At 28.7% G+C, this 15,334-nt stretch overlaps 1 protein-coding gene across 1 annotated transcript; it reads right to left on the bottom strand.

The window, feature by feature from the left end:
• Nucleotides 1-2,883: 2,883 nt before the first annotated feature.
• On the bottom strand, nucleotides 2,884-6,147 carry LOC130947327 (cysteine-rich receptor-like protein kinase 44). Its single transcript, XM_057875995.1, has 5 exons — nucleotides 5,761-6,147; nucleotides 4,852-5,062; nucleotides 4,510-4,747; nucleotides 4,281-4,431; nucleotides 2,884-3,463 (listed from the first exon to the last, which is right to left on the bottom strand). The coding sequence occupies exons 1-5, from the start codon at nucleotides 5,956-5,958 to the stop codon at nucleotides 3,086-3,088; spliced, it is 1,176 nt and encodes a 391-aa protein (XP_057731978.1). The 5' UTR covers nucleotides 5,959-6,147; the 3' UTR covers nucleotides 2,884-3,085.
• Nucleotides 6,148-15,334: the final 9,187 nt, after the last annotated feature.

Here is a 15,334-nt window from a genome sequence, read left to right as displayed (position 1 = left end):
ACCTACAACTATTTTCGGCTGCTATCCGCTGAACACCATCGGTTTGTTGACCACGAGTGGGAAGCCACCATTTCCTCGGGTGACCAGAGTCGGACACCGTTGTCTTTAACCACCATATAATTTTGTTAACTCGTTTTAAAGTTACTAATTTTAAAAATTCTCTTAGGCATTTATGCATTTCTTTTGTAGATAAATGTTTGAAACTATAAGTAGTGTATTTAGTTTATATTAGTATTTTTATTCGTAATAACATATGGGAATATAAATTTTTTAAAACTATGTCGGTACTAACCGTATAGATTATGGTATAAGAATTTATAGTATTGAATTAAGAACTTATAGTATTGAATTATTTTTACAAAAATATCGTAAGAGACAAAAATTTTCGAGGAGGGTTTATATAGATTAAAAAAAATTAAATAAGTTTTTTAATTATTATTTTAATATAAAAGAATTTAATTTTTTACTAATAATTAATTTTAATATTTGTTATTTAAAAGTTGAAAGAATTTGACATGTATAATTTTATATTTGATTAGATGATTTGTTACACAAATAAAAATAATTAATTTTTATATTTGTTATTTAAAAATAATATTTTTTTATATATATAAAAATATAATTAGCTACTAGTATAAAAAAATTTATACAGATAGTTATAAAATTATTTTTTTAAAAAATAATTAAATTTTGATTATAATTTTTAATCATAATATTAGTATTTTTTTAAATTACCCGTAATAAATATTTAAAAAAAGTAAAAATATGGATTAAAAATATAAATAGTAAAAATTTAAAATTAAATAAAAAATATGTATATAATAATATATATTTTGTAAATTATACTATGTTAATTTTATTTTTTGTAGAATGAGAAGGAATTTGTTAGTTTTGAAAGTTTTAAAAGAGAGAAAAAGATAAAGAAAAAGAATGAGAGAGTTTGTTAATTTTAAAAGTTAAGAAAAAATTTTATTTTAATTATAATAAAAAAATATCTGATAATTTATTTTGATTTGTTAAATTATTAATATAAAATATAAAATATAAATTTTATATAGAGCGAAAAGAATAAAAAAAAAAAGAAAAAAAAGAGGCAGACAAGAGGTTTACTAATTTTGGAGGAAAAGATTTTTGAACTAGCAATGTGTATTGAAGATGGTGCGAGAGGTGGGTCATCCTGCACAAAATCCGAGTGACCAGATCCACCGCCACCAACATCACCGACCTCCACTGAGAGCTCAATCACTTATTTCATCATGATTCTCCTATGGATCTCAAATATTAGGCGCACATGCTCGTGGTCATGGAGTCAAAACAACCAAAACCGAAAGACTCCATTTTAGACAAAGAGTTTACTCGCTGGATGCACCGCAGAATGGGATTATCGCACTCAAATATCACCCGTGTTACTATTTCTCATATCTACTATTACGAGACATTTTAACTTATTTTTTGTTAGAAAAATGGAAGAGAAGAAGAAATGAAATGTTTGTGGAGAAAATAAAGGGTTGCACATGCTTTTATAACTGCTGAAATTTTATTGTAACGTATCTTGTTTACACTGTATACGTCATAACTATTCATATATCTTGTTTACAGTATAAACAAAATAAGAATACCCTTATCTCGTTTACACTATAAACGAAATATATACGTCATTTTTTTCGATTGTGGCTTATTTTATTTACACTACGTGTATTTATTTCGTTTACACTGTAAACGAGATAAGAGATATAATGAATTTTTATAAAATTGCTAAAAATGATATATTTTGGTAAATAAAATATTTATTTTATTTATTAAAAAAAATCCTCATCTTAATTAGTACTTTAAGAACATTTGTTAACTAAATTCGTGTGTGTATATATACCTAAACCATTTACGAAATGTTTTTAAAAGATATGCATGGAAAAAATTTGGGAACCTAAAAGAAAAAGAGAAAAAACTATACATCTACTGTAAGTTATGAGAGAAGGGGAAAGTGAATCAAATAGCGCACAGACTTGTTTATGCACTTACACACTCAAGTTTTACACTAAATGATAATTTACAGAATAATATTCTATATTCTTTCTTTTGTGCATGAAACAAGTGTTGAGATCGATCCAATTGCAATAAAAAAAATGAGGGATATTTATAGATTACATGCAATGTGCAGTTACATACTCAACAGACACAACTTTTCAAATAGTTACAACCTTTCAACAGACATAACTATTCAAATAGTTGCAACCTTTTAACAGGCATAATTTTTGAATAAGTCACAATTCTACGAAAAAATGTAACTCTTCATACATATTCTGAAAATATATCTCACATCTACTAAACCCACAAACACATTCTTAATCTTTTGAGACAAATTTCAGCAACTATCTTCCACTATAGAATGTTATGCTTTTTGAGAATCCATAAAATTCAGTAGCTTTTGCTGTTTTATGGTGTTGGGATATCTATTGGTTGGGGACTAAAAACTAATCTCTAGATCAGTCTGAATTCACTTTTTGGTGGATAAGAGGTTAACCACAAAATCTATATACAAGTCATTTTAAAGATATGTTAACTAGCTAAAAATTGAATAGCTTTTAATTGATAAACTTGCAATTCTTTTATGACAAATTTTAGCAACTATTTTCCAATCTGTCTTTATGCTTTCGAAACTCCATAAGATTAATAGTTTTTTTCTGTTTTATGGTCTCGAGATATTTGTCGGTTAGAAACCAACAACTAATTTCTAGTTTTGTCAGAGTTCAGTTTTCGGTGGATAAGTGACTAGTCATAAAATCCACTGCATAAACTCTGTTTCTAAGGATACCTTGTTAAGATTGAATAGCTTTGTTCAATAAACAATTAAACATGCAATGCAAGTTCAAAATATGAAAATAATCCCTTCATTGTAAGTACAACCTTAAGATCCTTCAAGCTTGTTATTAATGAATCACTAAAATGCTCAAAGCAGCATATAAGAAGGTCTCAATTCTCATATTCTTTTATATAAGATCAGACTTATTTAGTTGTGTTTATACTAGTAATAGTATAAATATCATGTTACAAAAAAATAAGCTCTAAGTAACTGATTACACTATACTCATCTGCCTTCATCAAAAGAAGAAGTGGAGATAGAATTCCTAGAAAAATCCTCCACATAACTACTAGCTCCTGAAACCCTACTACCTCCTGAAGCCTTGGTTCCACTACTAGCATTAGTATTGGTAAAAGCAGAGGTGGTGGTTGTTGTCCAATGTCCGACACGGCCATGGATTCCGGGTCTACCTGGCCTTGGCAATGTAAAAGAATCACTTGAGAGCATGAGATGAACAGAATTCATGTCAGGCCTATCTACTATACTTGCTTGACAGCACAACAATCCAAGCTGAATGCACATTGCTGCCTCATCAGGGTTGTATCTACCAAGAGTTTGGTCAATTAAATCCATAACTTTTCCTCCCTGATGAAGTATCCATGCCTACAGATACAGTAAAGGATTTGAAAAGTTTGAAATAAAAGGTAACGTATTATTGCTAGATGGACAGTATTTATTATGCTTTGAAGTTGTTGTTAGATAAATACCTATATAAGCCAATAAACAAGGATCTAATATACATATCAATTCCATAAAGCACAAATTCTATTGACCAGTTGACATTAACACAATGTTTTATGCTACCATGTCAATGCATGATTTTTTCGTGTCTGCAAAAGGCATACCTTCATGACTTAGTACATATGGTGTAAAACAAGAATCATTGTGAAAAAATCAACACCAAATGTAATGTTTTAACTTTTAAAGTCAACTATTTCCATGGCAAAATAATGTGCAAATTGGCTTGTCAAGGGGAGTATATATATATATAAAAGATGAGCACTAGCCTTAGCATAAGAAATTTGTGTATTCCTTGGACCCCATGAACTGCTTAATTCTGTTCACTAAATAAATTTGAGATAAAGGACGTCTAGTTGTTCTAAAATCCTAGAATTATAGAGTAGATAACCTTAGCCTTATGGTTAAATTGGGCTATTTGAAACTAGCGATTGTAATCATCCTGCAGAACTGTGAAAAGAATTTATGCAGAAAACTTCCGGCTTGGTCACTATATTCTATGTGAACATCATGAACAAGAATCACAACCCATATGCGCTTTCCCAATTCGGTAATCCTTTGCATATCCTGATATACATATGCATTTTACTGAAGCTCATTGTTGACTTGTTAAAAAATCATAGTTCATGAGCATAATCAGTCCACACTAAATTTGCATTCATGTTTCATATGATTAACTTACATAATTCAAGAGATCAGCCTTTTCTACACCAAATTGCACGTCGTGATTTTTCCTCCCGCTAACTATTTCCAACACCAAGATCCCAAAACTGAAAACATCTGTCTTCACGGATAGATATCCACGCAATGCATATTCAGGAGCCATGTAACCACTGCATTCATCAAATGTAAAAGCCATAAGGATTCCTGAACCAGAATAACTGACAAAGAGGAGCATAGAATCTACTCACTGTGTACCAGAAATCCTGAATGTCTGCACGTGAGTATCGTCTCCAGGAAACAGCCTCGCCAAACCAAAATCTGATATTTTTGGATTTAACCTCTCGTCAAGTAATATGTTGCTAGCTTTAATGTCTCTGTGAATTATTCTTTCCGGAGCCTCCTCGTGCAGGTAGAGAAGTCCTCTCGCCACTCCTGTAACTATTCTAAACCGTGTTGTCCAGTCCAGATATGAAGACTTTGTTTTATCTGAAAATTATTATGACTACAAATCACCACCAAAAAACAAGAAGCAAAAACAAGGATAAACAAGCGCATCTTCACCGGCGCTTAGTAGTCATTGATTGAGTTACCAAACAGAAAGTGATCAAGACTTTTGTTGGGCAGATACTCGTAAACAAGCATCTTTTCAGGTCCTTCTATACAGCAGCCAAGCAGAGTAACCAAGTTTTTGTGCTGAATTTTTAGTAACAGCTTGACTTCGTTGGTAAATTCTTTGACACCTTGTCTTGATTCTAATGAAAGCTTCTTAACAGCTACTACTTGGCCATTAGGCATCAACCCCTGCAAGAAAGCATAAGTAGATGAAATTTAGCTCTCAAGGACCCGGAACAAAATTTGCAATAACCAACCACCAATATCAATTCAAGACCATGTACAAAGCAAGGAAAAGACACAAGGTTGCCTTGTTCATCTATTTTGTTTATAACACTGCCTAAATTCAAAAAATATGTCACCAAAATCAGTTCCTATCTATTTGTTTCAAACCAACTTTTCTTCTTTATGAAAGGTTTAGGGTATAAGGTTAGAATTGAGGGGTTAAAATTTCAGTTTCAGAATTTAAGATATAAGATTTAGAATTTAGATTTTAGAAATTAAAACTTAAAGTAAAAATAATTTCGAAAAATTGGCTAGTAAAAGGATGGTTAGTTCCTAATTGAGCTATTGTATTTATACATATTTCACGTGTTTTTAACCAAAAAACAAAATTATTAAGTGCATATTAAAAATTAGTCGCATTATTTAATTCATATTTTATATTACTAATTTAGTAATGGATTTTTTTTTGTACATTTCACATGTATTTTAAGAAAATAATTGTTAATCGAAATAATCAAATTTAAAAGAATAATCAAACCGAATAATTAATTGGAAAACAGAAACAAAATGTTCACCGTTCACGTGTGGAACCTCATTTTGTGTGTGTGAGAGAGATAATAAAAGAAAGAGAGAGAAGAAATTAATAAGAAAAAATTGAGTACCTTGTAAACAGGGCCAAAGCCTCCATGACCAAGCTGGTTGAGCTCAGAGAAGAAATTCGTGGCGAGCTGAAGTGTGTGGAGGCCGAAGAAGAGATCGAAGGTGTCTGCAGCGTCTCCGTCGCCGGGATCGTGGGAGGGTGCGGCGGATCCCCTGAGACGAGTCTCCATGCAGGGGCAGAGTATAGAGATGAACCCCATCAGGAAACGACGTCGTTTTGTGTTGTAAGTCAACAGTGTACAGTTAAGTTCGGTAAAGATTTAAAGAGCGTAGCGCGTTTTGATGTTGCTGCTTATTTGTTTGATTGTTTCTGTCTCGAGTGTTTAAATGGATTCATTCTCTCACAAATGCTTAACGTGGATGAATTGTGTGTGCCTCTTCCTACTTATTAACCATACTCAAACTCAACTACTACTACTCTACCAACCTTAAATATCCGCTTCAAAATATTTAAAAGTTATTTTTTGAGTTTTTAATTTATAAAAAATAATAATATTAATTATTGGTGTAATTTTTAAAATTAAATTATAATTTTTTAAAATTATTTAAATATTTATAAACTAATTAAAAAAATAATTTATTTTATAATAAAAAATTTTAATTATATTTTTTTAAAATAAATAGTATTAGAATTAGAAAATCAAATACAAAATAATTTATTTATAAATTATTTTTAATATAAATATTTATTGGTTAATCTCCTTCCTCAAAGTTATTTACTTTAGTTTTACTTCATTCAAAAACCAATCTATTTATTTAAATATTCTTTTGCTGATTTATTTATATTTTTGGAATTTGTTTGGTTTGTATTTCTCCTTTTATTTTTTATTTTCAGTATTGTTGTGTTTTAAATGAGTAAAAAAAATTTATTTTAATTATTTTAAATTTTTACATTGTTATTAAATTTTAAGTTTATAAAATATTGAAAATGAAAATAAAATACGTTTTCTTAAACTAAAAAAAAAATTCTTAATTCTTGTATAAAATTGTTATTTTTCGTTCTTCAATAAATCATTTGAGAAAGTGAAAGGATTAGTTTGTCTAAGAAAAAAAAAACAAAAAGGAATATATATATATATATATATATATATATATATATATATATATAAAAGGAGATTTTCGGTAGCTTAAATTGTGGTGGTTAAAAGTGATTTTTTGTTGACTAACAATGCTTTGTTCACATTTAAAAGCGTTAGTAATAAAATTAATGAATTAAACTATTATGTAAATCGAATATATATATATGGGAGATTTTTTGTGGCTTAAATTGTGGTGGTTAAAGGTGATTTTTTATTGATCAACAATGCTTTGTTCACATTTAGAAGCGTTAGTCATAAAATTAATGAACTAAACTATTATGTAAATCAAAAACTCTTGCGCTAAGGTCAAAAGCATAAGTGGAGAATTTGAATCCTCTAAATTTTAGATTTTTTATCTCAGATGATAAAGTCAAATCTCTTATCATTGAATATTTTCTCTCTCATGTTTTTTTTTATCCCACCAATAAAATAAATGGTAATAAATCATACTTTACCTTCTAAAATGAAATTCAAAATTTAAAAAATCCAAATCCATATGTGAATGCTCAAAACCTGTATTTTTTATGTGAGTCATTAATTCATTATTGGATCATGGCCCTTGTTTTGATGAGTTTTGTTTATTTCTTTAAAATTTTATAATAATATGTAATTTTATCTTCATTTAAAAATAATACAAAAAATTATTTAAAATTATATTTAAATTAAATATTATTTTAAAATTTAAAATTTATTTTAAATATAATTAGTAAGATGTGGTTTGAATATATATATTTTAAATTTTAAGATTTATATTTAGAATTATATTTATTAATTTAAATTAAATAGTGTATAATTTTAAATTATAAGTTAGTATATGTAAATTATATTAGTGAATTTATTATTAATTTTAAGGGTAACTAGTTAAAATTAAATTCTGAAAAATTTATTTCTATTAAGCATAAAAATTCTACCATTAATATTTTATGAAATATTCAAAATGTAACCTAAACCATAATAATTTTTTTTAATAATTTCTATATGATTAAACTAAAAAACCAAACAAAAGATTTATTTTTAAAAGTTTATTAAATTAATAGATTAAAAATTTATATTTAATAATATATTATAGATTTAACTATTTTTCCTCGAATATATATTTATAAATTCTTTAAATTTTAAACTATTTTAATTTATTTATTATTTATGTAATGCATGATTAATATCAATTATCTACTAATTTATTTAAGCTATAACTATATTAGATTAAAACATTTTCTAAATAAATAAAAATTTGATATTCACCTTTATTTAACATTTTGTTAACAAAAATTTAAATTAATTAATTTTCTATTGGTGCCATAAAATAAAAGTAACAAAAAATTATCAATACTTATTTATTTTTTAAAAAAAATCGATAAAGTGATAAGTAAAAATGTTATAAATTTTTTTTAGACAACTAAAAATTGAAAACTTAATATCGGTTACATTTTGAATATTTCATAAAAAATTAATAGAATTTTTATGCTTAATAGAAATAAATTTTTCAGAGTTTAATTTTAATTAGTTACCCTTAAAATTAATAATAAATTAATTAATATAATTTACCTATACTAACTTATAATTTAAAATTATACACTATTTAATTTAAATTAATAAATATAATTATAAATATAAATGCTAAAATTTAAAATATATATATTCAAACTACATCTAACTGATTATATTTAAAACAAATTTAAAATTTTAAAATAATATTTAATTTAAATATAATTTCAAATAATTTTTTGTATTATTTTTAAATGATCATTAAATTACATATTTTTATACAATTTTAAAGAAATAAAAAAAATTCATCGAAACAAGAGCCATGATCCAATAATGAATTAATGATCCACATCAACACAAAGTAATTTTTAGACATACACTTATGTTTTTACTCTTGGCGCAAGAGTTATCGATTTATATAATAGTTTCGTTCATTAGTTTTATGACTAGTGCTTCTCTTGCATTGACTAGCGCCTTACATTGACTAGCGCCAGGTGTTGACAAAGTACTTGTTGTTCGACAAACACTTACCTTTAGCCACCACAATTTAAGCTATTACAGATCTCCCCTATATATATATATAAAATAAGTGACAGGTTTTTTAAAGAAGATAAATAAAAGACTTAATTTAAAAATCTTAATCTTAATTAATATTTTGTCTATACGAACATGGTTCTGTAAAATTGAAAACATATCAATAAGGCAAAAATTCAGAAGTTTAGTTGTTTAATTAATTCAATTAGAGTCAAATAATATGACAGTATAACATCCAAACCAAGTAAATTCAAAACACGCTTTTGTCCTATCTTATTTTGACTTTTTTTCTCTTTTTTCTATTTTCCTCTGTTTTGCCGAATGTATTAGTTACATTTATATAAGTACCTACTATTATACATTGACCGTTCAAAATTTATTAAAAGTGTGAAATTCTCTTTCTCTCTCTCCACAAAAAATAAAAAAAAATCAAACAAATTAAAATTTTTTGTTTAAAAAAATATTAAAAATATAATTATTTATTTTATTGTTTTAATTATTAATTTATATTTTTACGAGAAGTAATATTATAACTGAGGCATATCCCATACTCTTGACTCTTAGTTCACATTTTCAGCTGTATCTTTTGTTTAGTTTAGTTTTCAAAAACAGCTTTATTTCTACTAGTCCAAATGGCAAAAGTAATAGCAAAGAATAGTTTTACCCACTTAACAACTACAAGTTTTTTTTATTAGAAACGTTAAGTAAGAAACCTTCCCAAAAGTTTAAAGCGTTGAAGGTACAATTTGTCAAAAAGAAAAATTAGTAAAAACTATTTAGATTTAAATCCCTCTTTATATGATAAAGAAAATAGATAAATACTAAATCGATATTTAAAAAATTTTGACATTAATAAAATAATATTTAATTTTTGTTATTAATAAAATAATTTTTAAAAAATTTTAAAATTTGATAAAAGTGACCAACTATCAATTAAGTTACCTAGAGTTAATGTTTAGAAATGACATGTTAGGTAACAATTATCATAATTACAAAATAAAAAATGTTTGGTAACAAAAAAAAATCAGCCAAAAACAGTCATAACTTATCTTATTTAATATTCATTAATAATTAATAATAAATAAGGCAAGTTATGATTTTTTTTTTGTCTCCCTAATATTATCGTTACAAAATTTACCTATTTTCAATTTTTATAATTTTAAAAGCATTGCAATTCCAATTTTCTAAAAACTCTAATTCCTTTTCTCTGAAACCCTCATCTCTTCTCCTTCTTTATCATCATCCACCAATTTTCTTCTTTCTCAATTTTCTTCTTTCGACCAACCTCTAGCTCTAGCTCACGACAACAACGTTGCCGTCCTTTTTTGTCTCTCTCTTCTAATGAAATATGCTTCTGAGACTCAATCCCTTCTTCCTAAGACTTAACCTCTTTTTTATTTTTCACTTTTTTCTTGATTCAGTGGTTATGATGTTACTATGGCTGTTGAGCTCATAATTAATGGTTATAGGAATGACAACAACGACGTCTTCGCCATTTCTAAGATTGAAGAGAATGCCATCCAAAAAGTGGTGTTTCTCTCAAACTCAGCACCAACACTTAAACACTTTTTCTTTTTCTATTAATTATGGCGCTACTTTATCAATCGAAAGAGATTGCAAGGCCATTGCTGTCGTCGTCGTTTCGAAGTTCAAGAGAGTTATCTCTCTCTTTGGCCAAATCAGAACTGGCAACGTGTGTTTCAGAGGAAGACCTCTTTTCACACACCTTTTCAATTACGAACTGAACTATTGTCTCAAGAACACAGGGTCTTCTATGCGATGTTTCTTTAGCAGGTTCCACCCTTCTATCATTATCACCACCACCACTACCACAACCACAACTATAACCATAGAGTCTCGTTAACCACCAGCTAATTTTTAAAAATGACATCATTGAGAGGAAAAAAAAGAAGAAGAAAAGGAGATTAGAATTTTTAGAAAATGATGATGATATAGAAGACAAGATGAGAGTTTCAGAAAAAAAAGAAGATTAAAATTATTTGAAAATTCAAATTGCGGTGTTTTTAAAATTATAAAAATTAAAAGTGGATAAATTTTATAATTATGATAATTGTTAACTGGCACGTCACTCTTAAATCTTAATTTCAGATAACTCAATTAAAAGTTAGTCATTTTTGTCAAATTTTAAAATTTTTTAGAGATTATTTTATCAATAACAAAAAGTAGATATTATTTTATCAACGTCAGAATTGATCGAATATTAATTTGATATTTATTTTTAAGATAAAATATTTTTTTGAGTGAATAAATAAAATCAAATGTAATTGGCTGTTAGAACAAAAATAATGATATTTATATAAATTTTTGTGTATAACTTTGTATATGTTTTAATTTTTTTTTTAAAATAAAATTTTATTATGTGCATTGATGCTACAATTTTATTTATTTTTTTATAAAAAGAAAAGATGTACAATAAATATATATGCAAATATCTAATACAAGTCATTATTGCTTTAGTCGTTTATTCCATTATACTTTTGTCCACGTCTAAATTCTTTGTATTACGCGTTTGTATTAATGAAATGGACAATGACAATCCCAAATTTGGAATCATATTATCGACTATGTTAAAAAGGATTTGGACATTTGGAAAATTAGTTTGGCATTTTTAAGTTAACCGCTCCCGTTTCTTTCATGTTCCTGATCTGTGTCAGCTGTTTTATTGTCTATATAAACATACGGAAAGGAGAGAATATGTATAATTAGGCTGTATAATATTATGGTGCATAAGTAGTGTTGATGAATTTTATGGTATTTATAATTTGGTGTTTAATTTTTGTTTAATATATTTTTTTAGTAAATTTTAAATATTTAATAATTATTTATTTTTATATTTTTAAAATTAAATATTATTGATTTTTTTGGTATCTTTAATTTTCTATAGGTTAGGCTTGAAGGCCCAAGGAGTTTTAATTGTACTTTTTTTTATCAACTTAAAGATTATGAGTATTTTTACGATGGAAATGACAATTGCTTTATGGTGAAGATAGTTAAGTATTTTGGGTATACTTTTTTTTACTGATGGTCTATCTGAAATAATTTCATCTTATGCATCTATTGGTGGTGCATGGCTACATATACATGTTATTTTATAGTGACAATAGTATTGAAGAGGAAGAGGAAGTTAGCGTAGCATGTAGGTTGCTGGGCGTTGTAAGAGAGGTACATTATCTATTCGGTATCTCGGTATACTACTTGGTGCAAATCCAAGAAGATTGGAGACATGGAAGCCGATTATTATTAAAGTGGAAGATAGGATTAAAGCATGGAAAGGTAGGTATCTAACAAAGGTTGGTAAACTTGTACTCAATAAAGCGATGCTTAATAATTTACCCATGTACTACTTGAGCATTTTTAATATGCCTAAAGCAGTTGTTAGGAAGATTGTATCACTATAGGTAAGGTTTTTTTAGGGAAAGATGGATGGGAGTAAGGTCTCGTGATGGTTAGCGCTAACTCGTTGGATGAGCAACAGAATAAAATTATTACACTTAAATATAATTCTAGTGTTATTATTTTTTATATGACAATTGAGATACACATTTATAATTACATATTTATTATTATTAGACATTTTGACTTATTTTTTGAAAAAAGAAATAGAAGAAAATGTTGGTAGATTTTCAACTAAATGGGTCCTATATATTAAAAACAAAAAAATAAAAAAAAAAAAGAAATTCACTTTTAAGCTATGAAGAGAAAGAAGATTCATTCAGTTTTGAATGAAAAAGAAAAATTAGGGCTTCGATGTCAGAGGGAGAAGAAGAAAATTTGGGAGAAAAGAGTAAGTTATTTTTTATTCCATTGAATGGGTAAATTTATTCTATTTCTTATAAAATTTTAATATGTTATTTCTAGTGTAGAGATGAACATTAGGATATAACTTGCTATTTGTATTGCCTTTTTTTTGCCTGATTTGAGATACCCACTTTGTGAAGGATTTATGTTGATTCCATCAGTTTTGATGATATATTTTGTTGATTGTTGAGTTGCCCTAATGTTACTAGGAAGATTGATTGTGTATCAATTATTTTGATAGTGAAAGATTTTTCTAAACTAGGTCCGGTAGATTTTTTGTCCCTCTTTTGGAGTTTTTTCACATTAAAATTCTAGTGTCTGGTTATTTAATTTCTGCCTTATATATGCTGTTTGGAGTAGCTTTGATATTGCCTATTTAATCGCACAGGTTATGGAAAAATTATTTTTGGTGCTTCCGCTGTTAGACAGGTTTTTGTTTGAAATTTTGTTGAGTTTTTCCAATAAAGTGGTATCTAGAGCTTTGGTTGTTTATCTCTGTGCTGATTAAATTGAGGAAAATACACATGGGCCAAATATGGTCAAATTGAATTCTCAAAATTTTTCAATTTTGAAGACCCTCATGGAAGATATGTTGTATAGCGAGGACTTGTATGATCCTGTGGAAAGAGATAAATCCAAAGGTACTAAATCCGATGCTGAATGGAAGAAGTTGAATCGGAAGGCAGTTGCATTGATTAGGCAATGGTTTGATCTTAGCATGTATCCACATGTTGACATCGAAACGAATGCCGAGAAGATGTGGAACAAATTGAAGGAGTTATATGAGAGAAAGAATGTGCAAAACAAAGCATTATTGATTAGGAAGCTTGTCAATATGAAGTATACTGAAGGTAAATCAATGCCAGAGCACTTGAGCACCTTTCAGGAGACGGTAAACCAACTGACAAATAATGAAATCACTTTGAATGATGAGTTACAAGCCTTGTTGTTCTTGAACTCTTTGTCTGATAGTTGAGAAGTTTTGATTATAACACTGACTAACTCAGCTCCAAATAAAGAGTTGACGTTAGCAATGGTTAAAGAGAGCATGTTAAACGAAGAAGCCAGAAGAAGAAAGCGAGGTTTGACTAATGCCTCCTCCCAATCAGAAGCACTTGTTTCAGAGTCACGGGGGAGAAGTCAAAGTAGAAAACCTTACAGGTCTGACAAGTCAGAGAGTCGAAACAAGTTAAGAGGAAAGTACAAGCCAAGAAAGGAGTTCATTTGTTGTAACACCCTAATTACCATAAGCCTTACCTCGCATTGTAAAGCAAAGGTTAATCAAATGTTACGACAATTCTAAAGCTTATACATATTTATATAGAAGGAAATAATATATTCTAGAAGCCCGATGAAGGATTAAGCTCAAAAACAGAATTTGAAAAGCGCAAAACATTCACACAAACCTACAACTTAAGGCACAAGATATACATACAGATATCACACACACACACACACACACACACACACACACACACACACACACACACACACACACACACATATATATATATATATATATATATATCAAAGTATGATATTCATAAGAGTCTAGCCGCGGCTTGCGGAGTTTAAGCCGGCTAGTTATATATAGACACACAGAGTTTAGAAAGTAAAACAACTTATACAAACTTCCTCTCAAAGTAAGTCTCTAGGCAAAATAAATACAAAAGTGAGAGATCTACACAAAATAAATCAAAAGACTTCAAAATATAACAAGGATCTTCTACTCTGTCACCATCAAAATAACTCACCGAGGTGGGTTGCGACTTGCATCTGAAAAATAATAACAGAGTATGGAATGAGAACCAGAGGTTCTCAGTATGGTAACAGTGCCCAGTGATATAAAATATAAGACTCCTGGACGCCAAAGGCAATCCTAGAGCTTCATATCCATCATGAAATTCAAGCTTAGAACATAAGTAAATTTAAAAAGTTAACTTTAAAATCACAATGAAACAACGGTAATCTAACTTAGTGGATTTCTAATCTAACAATTCTCCGCTGTCCCACAGCCTTCGCCAGCCTAACCGCCATGCAATCCCATCGCCACCGCCTTCCGAACCTCCTCAATCCCAGTAGAATACGCAGATGATAACAATGCAAGTAAAGCACAAGTATAAACATATATAGCAATTAATTCAATAAGCATTTAGGCATGTTAAACACTTAGGCAAATAATACAAGTCGGCAAAGCAAACAAACAGATGGAATATGCACATGATGAATGTCTGTCCTATTTGGCTGTGATATCACATTATCAGTTCAACTGCCAACCTGACATATCTCCATGCAGATGTCGCCCTTCAGTATCATAATGGGAACCGCAGAGATATCGTGCCCGAAACATGGTCCAAGATATAGGGCCTGCACACTCTAATGATCCGAAGGGATGCGAGCGGGATACTCTTACCACATACCTCATATCTCATCGTAAGCGGGATAACCCTACCGTCCTTATGCTGCTGCCGCGACCTCGACAGGCGAGATTAACCTACCGTCCCTGCCAGGCACATAGCATCTCAACAATCTCAGTATAAAACAGTAATTCAGTGGTTTTTAGAAATTATTTTTCAGTATATCAGGGATCCATCATTCCATTCCGAGTTCCAAACTCGTCTCAACCACCATCAGTTCATAATCTCCACAATTCATAGTC

This window comes from Arachis stenosperma, chromosome 9 (assembly GCF_014773155.1).
Source record: "Arachis stenosperma cultivar V10309 chromosome 9, arast.V10309.gnm1.PFL2, whole genome shotgun sequence".
NCBI classification, from domain to species: Eukaryota; Viridiplantae; Streptophyta; class Magnoliopsida; order Fabales; family Fabaceae; genus Arachis; species Arachis stenosperma.
The sequence above is the reverse complement of the archived record's forward strand: the minus strand, read 5'-3'. Positions and strand labels throughout refer to the sequence as shown.

Bases quoted from the DNA above. Each gene is read 5' to 3' on its own strand.
- LOC130947327 (XM_057875995.1), bottom strand. From the start codon at position 5,958: ATGGGGTTCATCTCTATACTCTGCCCCTGCATGGAGACTCGTCTCAGG. The intron at 4,432-4,509 runs GTGAGTAGATTC...TGATGAATGCAG, and splicing joins TTCAGGATTTCTGGTACACA to TGGTTACATGGCTCCTGAAT. The intron at 3,464-4,280 runs GTAAGTTAATCA...CTGTATCTGTAG, and splicing joins AGGCTGATCTCTTGAATTAT to GCATGGATACTTCATCAGGG.